The sequence below is a fragment of the Helianthus annuus genome, chromosome 9, assembly GCF_002127325.2.
Source record: "Helianthus annuus cultivar XRQ/B chromosome 9, HanXRQr2.0-SUNRISE, whole genome shotgun sequence".
Lineage (NCBI taxonomy): Eukaryota > Viridiplantae > Streptophyta > Magnoliopsida > Asterales > Asteraceae > Helianthus > Helianthus annuus.
In genome coordinates, this window is record NC_035441.2 from 111,303,604 (window position 1) to 111,318,220 (window position 14,617).

Below are 14,617 nucleotides of genomic sequence, written 5' to 3' on the forward strand. Positions count from 1 at the left end.
CACATAAAGGAACATTTTATTTTGTTACAGTTAGTTTCTTATGGCTAGTTTGCTATAATACAACTGCTGCCTACTTAACTTCTATACACAGATGTTCTATCCTTCAGCTTTCTTACTAAAGATGATATGGATTTTGCAATCAAAGCTAGTATAAAACCATTCAAACATGAACATATTTGTGTCAGACACAGAACAATAAGCTGAATAAAAGCAAGACCAAAACCAGATGAACCTGTCTACTTCTATTCAAACAACAAAACGGTTTTTGAGTAAAAGTTCATTACTGCAACAAAGAAATACATTTGATCACATAAAAAGAGCCTAGAATTCTAATTCTCTTCCTAGAAACCGAATTAAACTATTAATCAATCATAGAACAATTGCGCATCGAAGAAAAACAAACCTTACCAGCTCACTGTACACAAAACACTTCAACTGACATATAGCAGACACAATTCAAACGTCAAAGAACTCAATCATTAACCTCCGAAAAACGAGAAAAACCCCTTCTTTTTCGGCTCTTCCTCCACCATCACCGCCTTCATGCTATCCTGCTCAACCAACCTCCAAGCCGCTTGCTCAAACGCCAACCCTGCTAAAGTCGGAGGCTTATTCAAAACAAGCGGAAACCCTCTATTCGTACTCCTAATCACCTCCGAATCCTCCGGAATCACTCCCAACAACGCCAATCCCAACATCTCTTGAACATCAAGAACCGACATCATATCCTCCCCTCTAATCAAATCCGTCCGAACTCGATTCACAATCATCTTAATATCCCTAATTCCATCACACTCCAACAAACCAGTAACCCTATCCGCATCGCGCAACGCCGTAATATCCGGTGTCGTAACCAAAACCGCCTCGTTAGCCGGCGTAATCGCTGTTATAAATCCGGCATCTATTCCAGCCGGACAATCGATTAATATAAAGTCTGGGCAGCCTTCCTGCCGGTCCTTTAACGCATCCACAAGCCACACTAACGCTTTTCCACCAAACCCTAGGGGTAATTTCGACCTAGGTTTTGAAATACACAACAATTCAAAGTTTGACCAGCGTTTATCACGAACTAGGGCTTGATCTAGACGACAATCACCATTGAGAACCTCTACGACGGTGTAATTGACGCGGTTTTCGAGGCCGAGAAGGAGGTCGAGGTTACGTAAGCCGACGTCAGCGTCGATTGCGACGACGGAGAACCCTAATCTGGCTAGCGAGAGGCCTACGTTGGCGGTTGTGGTAGTTTTTCCGACGCCGCCTTTGCCGGAGGTGATAACAACGACTCTCGGTGTCTCGCCGGAGAGTTCCGGCTTCCGGTTGTATTGTAGAACCGATTGGATTCGTGCCGGTGGTTGTAGCGATTTTGCGTAGAGTTTTGTTGCCGGTCGAGTTAGGGTTGTGTGTAAGGGATTGGTAGGGAGAAAGGTGGAGGAGTACAGTGACGTCATCGCCGGCGGTGGCGTAGGCGGCGGCGGTGGTAGTTGCAGAGAGTAGAAGTTTCGTCGATAAAAGTTACCTCTAGAACTGATCCGATTGAATCGTGGCCGTTCATAATCAACGGTCCAGATCTGTTTCTTTCGTATCCGGTTACTTACACGTGGCACTTATCTAGCTGTCAGATCAGATAGCATCCTTCTGTGCAACAATCAAAAGTCTTGACATTATTCTAGATTGCGCTTTAATCGGCTGCCACGTGTCCCTGTGTATGTGAAATGACAATTATGCCCTTGCTTGTTGCCGTTTGGGCACTTTCTTATCATGTGATCTGATCAGTTATATTATCCTTTGTGTATATCATAGGTTTCATCTTCAGATCTAATTTTACAAACCCTAGGTGTGTTTTTCTCTCAAGGTATGATCGGTTTATTTAATCGTTTATATGCAATTAGTTCTATTTGAATTCAATTCTAATTGTGTGTTTAGTTTGTGTTCTTTGATCTGAGTGTAGATTTTGGTTTGAATTATGTTAATTGTTTTGGATTGAATGATTGTATGCTGGTCAATTTAGGGTTTATATGTGTAATATATTGAGCATCGATGATTGATTTAGTTAGTTGCTTCGATTTCACGGATTGTTAGGTAGATTTGGTTGGTAACAACTGGTTGAATTGAAATTAGGTCTTCTGATGAACCCTAATTTTCTATCTAGGTTGGTTGATCATGCTAGCAGTTGTATTAGTTGACTATTTGATGTGTATGGAGACCGAGACTCAATAGGTATTGCAGAGCCAATGATCTGAAGCAGTTAAATTGAGCACTAGGGTTTTTAAATTTCCTTTCGCTTCGGATTCATGTGTAATTGTGTATGTTTTAACATTTTTTGGTTATGATCATGTTCATATAATGATCCTTACTTGTATAGTTGTTTGGAGTTATGAAAATTGGATTTTATGTAATCATGCAACTAGAGGTTTTAGGAGGTAGCCGAAGTATGATATTATAATGTGTTGTTATTTGATATTCATATTTCATACTAAATCTGCACATGTGGATTGTACTTTTTGCGTCTTTCTCCTTCATCGCCATCTGCAATATGTTGGGTGATGAATTGTGATCACCCAAATAATTCAGTTCGAGTAGGTAGTGATCATCTTTATCTTTCAGTTGCTGTACTTGAATATGTACATATAACGTGTCTGTTTGTGAGGGCGCGTGTGCATATTTGTGGTGTTATTTGTACTAGTTGGTTTTACTTTCATTCTTACTATGGTGTTCTTTGATTTCTCTTCAGGTTGGAATGCCATGAGCGTTGTTTGAACTGGAGCAAGATTCGTGGTGTTTTCTGGCTACTAGATAAATTATTGGGTTGTTGCACGAAATGAGCAAATGTGTGGGCTGTGGAAAATTAGGAAGAATGGCGGTACCGAAAGACAAATTAACGAGTTCTTACCAAATTTCTCTTACGTTAGATCCTGCAATATCTGTCTGGGATTGTGCTGTTCGTAAGATTCGGTATTCCTTCACATCTGAGTGGGTGTAGAGGTCAAGAAGTAAACTTTAATTTACATTTTAGTATTACTTTTTGAGTTTTTAGTAGTAGAAAATAATCAACGTATACGTACTATAGAAAGTTTTAGTTTTTATATTTTGAAAAGACATGGAATGTGGTAAAGCACCATCTAGTGTTAGAAAGATGAAGAAAAAGCAAGTGAAAGACGAATCAGACCGAATCAAACAGGCCGAGAAGAAAAAAAGGCGATTAGAGAAAGCCCTTGCCACGTCAGCAGCTATTATTTCAGAGCTCGAGAAGAAGAAACAGAAGAAGAAAGAAGAACAACAGAGGTTGGATGAAGAGGGTGCTGCCATAGCTGAAGCAGTTGCGTTGCAGGTCCTAACCGGTGAGGACTCAGATGATACATTCAGTGGAGTCAACTATAGTCAACAGGTTTACAATAACCCAAAAGAAGAATTTGGTTGGATTATGAATGCAAATGGAGGGTCCATATGTCAATGGAATGGATATGAACGTGGTGAAAATGGGTCTTTTGCGAGGGGGGTTGAGAGGTCGTATGTTGGTGAGATGTCTGCAGCTGGACTAATTGCTGCACAGGCGGTTTCGTCCCTCCACATCGCCGATGATGAAGATATTAGCGCGTTCATGTTCAACAGAATGGTGAGAGGGTGATGAGTTGAGTTCAAGTTATATCTGTCTGTCTGATGTAATGGTGGTTTAATAAAGTGTGTTGTATATATTATTAGTTGGTGCTCTTTTGATCTTGTTTTAATCAAGTCATGGGACAGAATGTGAAGTTGATTTGGAGTCTTTTTTTATTGTAAGTGAGCTGCTCTACATTCCCAATAATTGATCATGATGTACTTATGACCATGAATACAAGTGCTGTTGGTTGATCCTTTTTTTTTTTTTTTTTTTTGTATAAAGGCTTGTAGTATAGGGAGGTTAAAATGAGTATATGCAAGAAATATTTTCCGTATATGGTTTCTTTACGCTACGAATCGGCTCTTCCATTCACTCCGGTAAGTATGGAGTGGTGCCCTCAGCCACATTGGAGCAATAGCAACCCGAGGCCCGAACACCGTTGCCTGGGTGTTGGGGTGGCTAACGAGTGTTAAAAGGATATTTAATTGGGATGGGGGCTAGAATATGACCGTTTGGCAACAGTCATTTGATTACAAATTTTAAAAGCTTGTATATAATTATATATACATATTTCATAAAACCAACCTACAACACACTTCAAATCTTCTAAATGTCTCAAAATCTCTCTAGTTTGCTTTATAGAGATGACCTCCCACTCCGACTCTTCGTAAATTGTTTTCAAAAAATGGCCTCCTACTCCGACTCTTAGACTCGAGAATGATTGCAAGTGTAGTGGTGGCGACGTGAGGGTGAAGTTGTCTTGATGGTGCTCTATTGTGGTGGTGGTGGTAGGTGGCAGCAACAACAACGAGGTGGTGGCGGTAGTTTGGCATGGCAATGGAACGGGTTTAGGACATGTATCGGGAATCCTAGTCTCATACCTCGATCAATACATGTCGGGTAAGTCAGTTATTGGGTATACTTGTTAAAAAGATACCTCTGAGATTTTTGAACACGTTTTTTTTACCAATTCTATTTTTTTATACAATTTTGTGTTAAGAGCTACAATAAATATACATACCATAAATCTCATACATATCATTATTATCACTATTAAATGCTTTCAATATCTAAAATATGTAAAATTCAAGATGATATAAATCCTAAAAGATAAGTTAATATTTCCTATCATACAAAATATAAATAATATTGTAAAATACATATTCCAAAAGAATAATTTTTAAATTTTCATATAATGAAACTACTGTATTTGTAAAATACATATTCCAAAAGAATAAATTTTATTTTTCACATAATGAAACTACTATAATGAACCGTTACTAGATTAAGGTTAGTCCTGGTAATAAGTGGTGGCGGGCCTGCGTCTTGTGGGTGTGAATTAGCCGTCTGTCTTATGTGAAGTTCATCTGTCAAAAAAAAAGATTAAGGTTAGTGAAAAACAAAACTAAAAGTTAAATTTTTTCGGGTATATAGTTTGGGTGACCAAATGTATGTTTTTAGGTAATCGAGTCGGTATATATACCATACATGTCCCGTACCCCCCGAAAGTATTGAAAATATAATCTCGTACTTAGTCTCATATTCCATATCCGTCCCAAATGTTTTGAGTTTCGGGTTTACCCACCTAGTAACTTCGGTTGCCATCCCTCAGCTGTTAAATATTTATATTTTATTTTTGTTGAAGTCAAGTACAAAGCTCCTGCCGAACTTTTATGGATGGAGTTCTTTACTTCTTTTTATTTAGATTTAAGTTAATTCGGAAAAAAAAATCTTTAAACTCATTTTTGAATAAAAACAAATTAAGGGATTGTTATTCCCGCCAGGGGTGAAAATTAGCTCCTAGTTTGTACTACTAATCCCTCTACAATGACTGCTAATCCATCAAGATTCCACACCAATTTCTATATAACCAGAATTCAACCTTTGAGGTTAATAGAAAATGAGCAACATGATTCAACCAGCAATAAGGCTGATAGCAATGCTAATATTCTTGGGATACATGATGATATGGGTCATGATGCCTACAAACACATTTTGGCTACATTGGTTACCACGTATCCATTCCGCCACCGATTCTACATTTCTTGGCCAACAAGGTTCGCGTCCTACGCCATGCCACTCGGCACTTTTCTCACGTTTTTTAAAATAGTCGACGAGCCTTGTATTTATGGACGGTTAAAAAGACATCTAGTGCACAAATCCAATAGAATATCATATGGTATAGGCTAAAGAGCTTGCAAAACTTTGCCCGAAAGTGTTAAAACTGTGCAACAGTCCAAAACCAGACCGAAACGGAACATATGTATGGTCTAGTTATTGGTCATGATAATAACAAACCCGGTTGTAGATCTGCTCCGTTCCAGATTTGGATCGTTGCACACCTACATTTTAGTCGGTTATCTGACTATTTTTTTTTACTCGTACGGTTGAAGTTAAGCACTAGATTTGATTTATTTTTTCGTATTATCTTCTATATGTGCAGGAGGGAATATTCTAGTTTACACGGCGCCAATCCTCTTGATTGCAACTTTAGGTTGTATATACCTTCACCTAGAAAACAAACCTTCCTACCATCCAAGTAATCAAAGGTAAAAAGAGTGAACACATAAACCATATTCGACAAGATGGACTCCAACTTGAGATATAAGTTATAACAGAAATAATTGATGATCAATGCTTCAACATGCTAAATGACTTTTGGTGTCATATTAAGAGTAAACTGCCAAAATGGTCCCTGAGGTTTGGTCGCTTTTGTCACTTTAGTTCAAAACTCAAACCTTTTGAATATGGGTCCCTGTGGTTTCAGTTTTGTTGCCATTTTCATCCAAAAGCAAAATCTGGTCAGATTTTTCAGTTAACATCCAACTTTTTGTCTTTTTCCTCCCTTTTAATAAAGGGCAAAATGGTCAGATTTTTTTAATTTGGTATAATAAAGTGTTAAAAGACCATTTTGCCCTTCATTAAAAGAGAGGAAAAATATAAAAAACCAGGATGTTAACTGAAAAATCTGACCAGATTTTGATTTTGGATGAAAATGGCAACAAAATTGAAACCACAGGGACCCAGATTCAAAAGGTTTGAGTTTTGGACTAAAGTGGCAAAAGCGACCAAACCTCAGAGACCATTTTTGCAGTTTACTCCATATTATATTTCAAAGATGTTAAATACAAAGATTTGTTTTGTTACTGTAATAATCATAAAACTTTATTTTTCTTTTACTAATGAAATTTTGATTATTTTTGTTAGATCCAATATTCATTTGATGGGCTTATTGGAGCGGCCCGTGATTGTAAGAGGTCCACTTGGTATTGTTACCTGGAAAGAATTACTATTTCTCTCCATGTTTATTGGGCTTTTGGTTTGGTCCACATCAGCTTACATACATGCCATGTTTGCCACCATCACTACACAGTCAGCATCAAAAATGAAAGTAAAAGTGTAAGCAAATCTCACTAGTCACTACAAAAACTTTACATGTATACAACAAACAAACAAAGTCTTAGATCAAAAAAAGGTAGCTAACATATGAAATATTTTGTTAGGTGGGAAGTGAAGTTAGACAGCATGGCATTAATGCTAGGACTTGTTGGTAACATATGTCTAGCCTTTTTGTTCTTCCCGGTGACCCGCGGGTCACCACTGCTCCGACTGATCGGTCTAACTTCCGAATCTAGCATCAAGTATCATATATGGGTTGGACATGTTACCATGGTTTTGTTCACTGCTCATGGTTTATGTTACACTCTTTTCTGGGCTAAAACACACCAAATTTCACAAGTATGTATGAGTTTGACCCAATTTCCATGTGATCATAGTTTAATATAGAGGTGCACAAATCAGGTTTTTCTAATACCCGGTTATGGAACCCATCCAGGTATGATCGGGTATTGAAAAAAGTCAAGAAAGGTTCGGGTACAGGTAAGGAGGAGAAAAACCATGCCTTATCTACTACCCGGGTAGAGTATGATCGGGTATGGGTCCGGTTATTAATACCCGGTTTTGAAAAATATTTTTTTTTATTATTTTACACAAAAGTAAATTCGTTAAAAAATAAATTTGGTTTGTAATTTGTAAAAAATAGTTAAAATAAATTATCATAACTTAAATATAAAAGTTGTAAACATAAAAATATACTTTAAAAATTCAGGTATCCTTTCGGATATTAAGAAAAACCGGTATCGGGTATAAGCTATATAACAGGTACTGAGTATTTTCGGGTATAAATCGGGTACGGTTTCGGGTATTGGGCTCAAATGTATACCTTATCCATACCCTACTGGTAGGTCTGGTTCGTGTACAAAAATAACCGGTTACAGGTTTTTTTGGGGTCCGGTTCTGGGCACAGCTAGTGTTACTAAAAACTGATTTGTTTTATGCTGCAGATGCTAAAATGGGAAAAAATTGGGATATCAAATGTAGCTGGAGAAGTGGGTTTGTTAACAGGATTGGGAATTTGGTTGACGAGTGTACCTTATATAAGAAGAAACGTGTTTGAGCTCTTTTATTACACGCATCATCTGTATATTCTGTTTGTGGTATTCTTTATACTGCATGTTGGATTCTCTTATTGTTGGATTACGCTACCGGGATTTTTCCTTTTTCTCATAAATCGAATGTTACGGTTCCTGCAATCACACCAAAAAGTTAGATTAGTTTCCGCACGAGTATTACCATGCCGAGCTCTTGAACTGAATTTCTCCAAAACCCCAGGTAGGTAATCTGCAAAACAAAACAAGTGTTTTTCTCCAAAATTTTTAGCGTTGGTGTTTGTTCGTTTAATAAATGAAATGACACGAACAAAACACGTGTTCATTTAATTAAATGAACGAACATGAACATGAACAGAGGTCACATTCGCTCATTTACGTTTGTTCATGAACTGTCGTGAACACATACATTTATTTCCTTAGCGAAGGAACATGAACAAGACATTTTCGAAATTGATCACAAAAGTAATACTATTTATATAAAATCCAACCTTTTAATAAAGCTGATTTTTTTTCTGTTTCCGTATCATTGGGCTTTTGTTTTGCAGGGGTGAATTACAATCCAACGAGCTCAATCTTTGTAAACGTGCCGAAAATATCAAAACTTCAATGGCATCCGTTCACTATAACCTCGAGCAGTAATTTAGAACCCGAAAAGTTAAGTGTCGTTATAAAATGTGAAGGAAATTGGTCGCAAAAGCTGTATGAAGAACTCTCTCTGCCTTCAACAAACCATCTTCAAGTTTCAGTAGAAGGCCCATATGGACCTGCAACAACCCATTTTCATAAGTACGCAAAATTAATTAAATCAATTAACAAGTTATACGCGTTCAAAAATGTTTATTTTTGGACTTACATACTGCAGGTATGAAACGCTTGTGATGTTCAGTGGCGGAAGTGGAATTACTCCGTTTATTTCCATTATTCGTGAGCTTGTACACATGGCAAACGACCCAAACAGCACCAACAAAACACCACAAGTTATTCTAGTTCCCGCCTTCAAGACGTCACTAGATCTCGGGATTTTAGACCTTTTACTTCCTGTTACAGGCACTAGCCACGATATATCTCGTTTACGATTAAAAATCCAAGCATATGTGACTCAAGAGAGTGGGCCTCCGAAGCCTGCAACAGAAAACCAGCAGGCTTACCGAACAGTATGGTTCAAGCCCAGTACTCTCGATGCGCCCATTTCTGCGATTTTAGGTAGAAATAGCTGGCTTTCGCTGGGGATGATAATCGTCTGGTTTTCGGTTACTTCCTTAACAGTCGTTGCTGTTGTTACACAGTTCTACATATACCCGAATGATCGTAACACAAATATGATATATTCATATACCGTAAGGTCGGTTCTTAACATGCTGATTATATGCATGTCTATAGCTATAACTGTAATTATAGCTTTCTTGTGGAACAAGAAAAGAAATTCTGCAGAAATGAGGCAGATTAGAGTGACGGATGGACCGACGCCACTGACATCTCCGGGAATGAGTTCGTGGTATTATAGTGCAGACCGAGAGTTAGAAAGCCTTCCTTATAAATCTTTTGCGGGTTGTATTACAGTTCATTGTGGAGAAAGGCCAGATTTTAAAAGTAAGCAAACTCACATTTACAATCTTTTACAGCATGTGAAGAAACTATGTCTTAAAATGTAATTCATAAATGCAGAAATACTTATGGAAATCGGAGGATCTAACATCGGAGTACTAGCAAGCGGACCGAAGAAGATGAGGCAAGATGTAGCAGCGATATGCTCATCTGGGATTTCGAAAAACTTCCGGTTCGAGTCCATCAGCTTCAGCTGGTGAGCCTCATAGAATGATTTGTTAAAGATGTTTCTATAAGCTAAAAGTTGTATTTAATTTCACATGAATTTGATGATACTAACCGTTTAAAAACAAAACCCTAACAAGTTATGTTGAAAGTTGTATTAAATAAAAAGTCTATAAATAAAATTTAAAAAAAAAAAAAAACAAAGGGATTACAGACTCAAAAATCTCCTATGTACCAACTAATAATCCCTTTGTCAAACTGACATAAACTAATGCAGACCTAACATAAAACCAAAAGAAGTCATAACTTCCTTTGCTAATTATCTTTACGAAAATGCCCTTCGCCGGTGTTGAACATCTTGTTAGTGGTGTATCTACAACCTTTCTCCTCACTTGTATACTTTGGATCTCTAAAACACTTATTGTCAGTACGTGTGTATCTGAAGCCGTTATCCTCATCGGCATACCTAAAACGCCTTCTCTCATTCATCATTCCATATTTTTCATCACGGATACCGCTATAATTACCATTGGGTGGAAGCCTTGGGCCAAAATGATCATCTGGCTTCAATTTTCCAACATATCCAGGCTGGTCATGCCTTTGGTAGGTTCGGTGACACATTCGGACAGGTGATGTTCTTCTCTCTCTATATTGCCCACCGATAACGTTCCGGTCATCAAACCTTCTGATAACGCGACCAGTTGTCTGAGAAACGAGGCCAGCTTCAGTTTCACTGGGCTTCCGAAACGGGAATCTTGTATCAGGCTTATAATCTGGGCTTTGCCGTTTTGTATCCACTTTTGTTTTTTTCTGAAAATGCCATGCTATAGGAGACCCGGATCGAGATCTTGACCGCGATTGTTTTTGAGATCGAGAAAGATTAGCACCACGATTAAAATTAGAAGAATTAGAAGCAAGAAACTGGGTTTTTCTTTCAGAATAGTATGGGTCGGGATTATTGTATTCTTCTTGAGGAGCTCTTCTTAATCCAACCCTAGATCTGTCACGGCTTATGTCCCTTGATGGTGGCGCTCCACTGTGAATACCGTATGATTCGTTTCTGTAAACGCCCCTTGGATTATAATTTATAGCTTCATCAGACCTTATATTTTTTGGCCTCGGGTATCCACCCGATCCATGCTTATTTCGTGAAAAAGAGTCAACCCATTGACCACCACGATGATAAGACGGTCCTTCGCGTCCCGTGAGCTTTTCTTGGTCAAAGTCCCTCTCAGATCTGTGCATGCAAAAAAAAATAGACAATATAAAAACACGAAATACTATATTGAAGCAAAAAAGTCAAATATTTACCTGCTACGACGTATGCAAGACGTTGACATTGGTATATCCATAGACGGTATGTTTTTCCTCTCGGGGATAAACGTTTTTGAGATAGAATCTTTTTCTACTAATGTAACAGGTTGAGAATGCTTAGGGCCTGAGGCATCTGCTTTATCACCTTGAACCTCAAGGTCGTTATTCTGTACTGAAACTGATGCTTCGATGGTTTCGGGATGTTCATCAATAACTTCGTTTGTAACTGATTCAATAGCATCAAAGTTATCTTCGTACATATTATCTGACTCGTAATCAACACATTCCAATTCTTCCGATTCTTCTTTCTCCCAGGAGTGTGTAGCGGGCTCTCTTAACTCGCCGTCTTCAACAGGTGAATCATAGCCTGATTTAACTTTATCTTGAGAAACATTTGATCCACAACAATCACTGAGATGATCTTCTGAAGTAAGTTTATCAACAGCCTGTTTATCATCAGATCCAACCTTTATTGTGATTTCCTCTAGTGAAACCGAAGCAGTTGAAGTAGAAACTTTTTCACATGCGGCAGGATTAACAAATGAATCGACTACATCTGATTTACTTATACAACTCTCGGCGTCATGTTTTTTCCCCGAAAAACCGGCATCACTGTTTACTTGAACGCCAACAATCTCTGTAACTTGAGATTTCGTAGTTTCAATCTGCAAACCATCATTACTAACGTCTTTTGAATAACTATTTTTGGAAAGAGGATCAACATGAATATCACAAGGTTCTTCCCACTCATCCATCACAGTATTCAAATCCCAATGCAGCCGAACAACCTTTGAAGGAACAGAGCTTTTATCACTCTCATCAATCCCATCATCACAAGACTTTGTGTTATCTTGAACTGAAGAAACGTTCGAGTCGACTGGACTAATATCCTGTTTTAGAGCATCAGAATACGACTCAACTCTTGGTATCGAGTGTTCTTCCACTGCAGAAGACTCCACTTGACCGGAGCTATGGCATGCAGCTGCAGCAAGAAGTTCGATACCAGAAAAGTCATTCAAATCTAAAACAGGTTTCTCCGACGCGTGTTCACTGCTTCTGGGCGGCTCATGATGGGGGGATGGAGTCTGGGGTTGAGGTGACCGATCCCCTTGACCAGGAGCCTGAAGTAGAAGTATTCTTTTCTTAATCGGGACATCGAGTATTTCCTCAGCAAAGTGTTGACCGAGAACGGCTACACCAGACTGCAACAAGAAAAACAAAGAGTAAACTTCATGCTGTTTTGATAATACAAATCACATATATAACCAACAAGTAGATAAATAATACCTTTTCATAATCAAAAACAACCGAGTCATGCGACTTTTTATCAGCCACAGTCCTCCTGGGGTGCCTCACCATACTCCTATGGCCCTTTTTAACAGCCTTCCATGTGAGGTCTGAGTTGATAAACTTAACGAGATCCAGGTCCATTCTATTATCACCTTCTGTAAATCAAGACCACTTATTATTAAACATCTTCAAAGCTTATTAGAATTCGCAATAATCATATCATGAAAAACCAATCTACCCTATCTTCACGCCAATTGTGGACATTCCCAACATCAAGGACCCACAAATGTTGAAATTGCTACTTTAGCTTTAATCATGATGTCTAAAGAACCGGTAGTGGTAACTTTAGACCAGATCCATAGTCATATGAGGATGTATGACAAACATATTGGAACTCCAGAAGATAAGTTAAAACTAAATCCTTCATTGAGTTCTTGAAACATCTGTCCATACTTCATATGGACAATATTATAGATCTAGAGAACCATATTTACAAGCCAAATCAGATTAATTAAAATATATTTAGTTAATAAATGATGAGATGTTTGATTCAACCCTCCAATTAGTTCTTTATAGATCAAAACAGATCTATAATTCTTCTTATCCCAGTCCGCAACACAAGATTCGATGAGTTGTTCTACAAACAAGTAGTGAAACATCACAGCTCGAATCAAAGTCAAGACGACGTTCGATTAAACGAGTCAAAATCAAAGGTTTATGCAGTTCTTCGTGAGTATACGCCCTATGTAGAAATAAGCGTTCCTTAATCCTTCAGGATCACGAGATTTAAACCATAATTAGGGTTTCCAAATCATCAAATCATTGTGTAAACGAAGAATCTTCAGTAAACACATCCAGAAACCATTAAATATCACCAGATCTGATCTCTGAAAACTTAGATCCATCAGATAGTTATATGCCGCAATCGAACAGCCTCAAATCCTCTTCTTCAATCAACAAAAAAACCTAAAAACACTAAAAAAATAGAAAAACGTATACGCTCGTTCAATACCTGTATTGAATCTTCAATCTTCCGATCAAAAAACCTAAAACACAACGCCTCCTTTATCCTGTAACTGATTCGAACAAATAACCGTCGTCAATCTTCAAGCAAAAGTTAACAAAAGCGACAGATCTATATGCTTTAACAAACGATCTATCTAGATCTCAGATCAAACAATCCTACGCGAAGATGATGAAGAATTCATAGTGATTTGAGGTTATATAATGATAATAATAATCGAATCGTTCGTTCGGTTTGCTTGAATGAAACGGCAATCGAACGTCGGTTTCTTCTTCAATCGGCGATTAAGATGAAGGAATCTTTAGGAGAATTGTGAAGAGTAATGATAATAATTGGGTGCTGAATGAGAAAACGATGTATTTATGGGCGGAATGAGGTCTTTGAATTTATCGCATGTATATATCGAGAAAATTGGGCAACCTTATGTAACGATAAGAAGAGCTAGTCTTGTGTTATATATCAACTATTTTTGGGCTTCATTTTATTTTATTTTATTTTATTTATTGAATTGATGATATACAAATTAATTTTTAAATCTTATTGTATCTTTTAAATTTAAATTACACGATAGGCTTAAATTTATGGGTGACTACTTTTAGTATGATACGGTTTGATACATATTTAACAATTGTGTTTGGATTGTATTAAAGTTTAAAGATCAACATGATAACCGGTATATTAGATTTGTCTTGTTATCTGTTTACAACTTGTTTATAACGTGTTTAACTCGTTTATAACTTGACTACATCACATTTAGAATTTGCCAATCGTTCATAATTTGTTTCGATTTGTCAGTCGATTTGATCTATTTAGATAAACGGGTCTCAAAGGTCACGCTCGAGCTACAGGGTTTTGAGTGTGTTTGTTTGAGGCTTGAGCTATGGTTAAGACGTTTTTATATGATATGCTTATTAATCATGTTCGGTTTTGTTAATTTTAGCTTGTCAAACTGCTAGTCTACCATCTCACGTAATGATATAGTCGTTTATTACGGAGATTATTATTTATAAAGTTTTATATTGGTTTGGAAACTATTTTATTCTATTTGCACAATATACATTATTATAAAGCTCTATATTGGTTTGGAAACTATTTACTATTCTTCTATTTGCACAATATACATTACCAAAAGAAATAAATATCTTAACTTAGAATAAATTTCAACAAAAA

The 14,617-nt window shown here is 37.4% G+C and overlaps 4 protein-coding genes across 4 annotated transcripts; 2 read left to right on the forward strand and 2 right to left on the reverse strand.

Moving 5' to 3' along the window:
• Positions 1-220: 220 nt before the first annotated feature.
• On the reverse strand, positions 221-1,523 carry LOC118482052 (putative septum site-determining protein minD homolog, chloroplastic). Its single transcript, XM_035977503.1, has one exon. The coding sequence runs from the start codon at positions 1,446-1,448 to the stop codon at positions 480-482; it is 969 nt and encodes a 322-aa protein (XP_035833396.1). The 5' UTR covers positions 1,449-1,523; the 3' UTR covers positions 221-479.
• Positions 1,524-1,708: 185 nt separating this feature from the next.
• LOC118482053 lies at positions 1,709-3,852 on the forward strand. The gene is made up of 2 exons (XM_035977504.1): positions 1,709-1,852; positions 2,732-3,852. The coding sequence occupies exon 2, from the start codon at positions 3,098-3,100 to the stop codon at positions 3,623-3,625; it is 528 nt and encodes a 175-aa protein (XP_035833397.1). The 5' UTR covers positions 1,709-1,852; positions 2,732-3,097; the 3' UTR covers positions 3,626-3,852.
• A 1,646-nt stretch (positions 3,853-5,498) lies between these two features.
• Positions 5,499-9,863, forward strand: LOC110878123 (ferric reduction oxidase 2). Its single transcript, XM_022126382.2, has 8 exons — positions 5,499-5,655; positions 6,042-6,147; positions 6,806-6,997; positions 7,102-7,336; positions 7,942-8,269; positions 8,595-8,835; positions 8,912-9,639; positions 9,715-9,863. Exons 1-8 carry the CDS (start codon positions 5,499-5,501, stop codon positions 9,852-9,854), a joined length of 2,127 nt encoding a protein of 708 aa, XP_021982074.2. The 3' UTR covers positions 9,855-9,863.
• A 73-nt stretch (positions 9,864-9,936) lies between these two features.
• LOC110878122 lies at positions 9,937-13,875 on the reverse strand. The gene is made up of 4 exons (XM_022126381.2): positions 13,436-13,875; positions 12,421-12,578; positions 11,131-12,335; positions 9,937-11,056 (listed from the first exon to the last, which is right to left on the reverse strand). Exons 2-4 carry the CDS (start codon positions 12,562-12,564, stop codon positions 10,135-10,137), a joined length of 2,271 nt encoding a protein of 756 aa, XP_021982073.1. The 5' UTR covers positions 12,565-12,578; positions 13,436-13,875; the 3' UTR covers positions 9,937-10,134.
• Between the last annotated feature and the right edge of the window lie 742 nt (positions 13,876-14,617).

Coding starts and splice junctions, on each gene's coding strand:
- LOC118482052 (XM_035977503.1), bottom strand. CDS start 1,448: ATGACGTCACTGTACTCCTCCACCTTTCTCCCTACCAATCCCTTACAC.
- LOC118482053 (XM_035977504.1), top strand. CDS start 3,098: ATGGAATGTGGTAAAGCACCATCTAGTGTTAGAAAGATGAAGAAAAAG.
- LOC110878123 (XM_022126382.2), top strand. CDS start 5,499: ATGAGCAACATGATTCAACCAGCAATAAGGCTGATAGCAATGCTAATA. Junction 6,998..7,101: donor TCAAAAATGAAAGTAAAAGT/GTAAGCAAATCT, acceptor ATATTTTGTTAG/GTGGGAAGTGAAGTTAGACA. Junction 9,640..9,714: donor AGAAAGGCCAGATTTTAAAA/GTAAGCAAACTC, acceptor TCATAAATGCAG/AAATACTTATGGAAATCGGA.
- LOC110878122 (XM_022126381.2), bottom strand. CDS start 12,564: ATGGACCTGGATCTCGTTAAGTTTATCAACTCAGACCTCACATGGAAG. Junction 12,336..12,420: donor TTGTTTTTGATTATGAAAAG/GTATTATTTATC, acceptor TTCTTGTTGCAG/TCTGGTGTAGCCGTTCTCGG. Junction 11,057..11,130: donor TCTTGCATACGTCGTAGCAG/GTAAATATTTGA, acceptor TTGCATGCACAG/ATCTGAGAGGGACTTTGACC.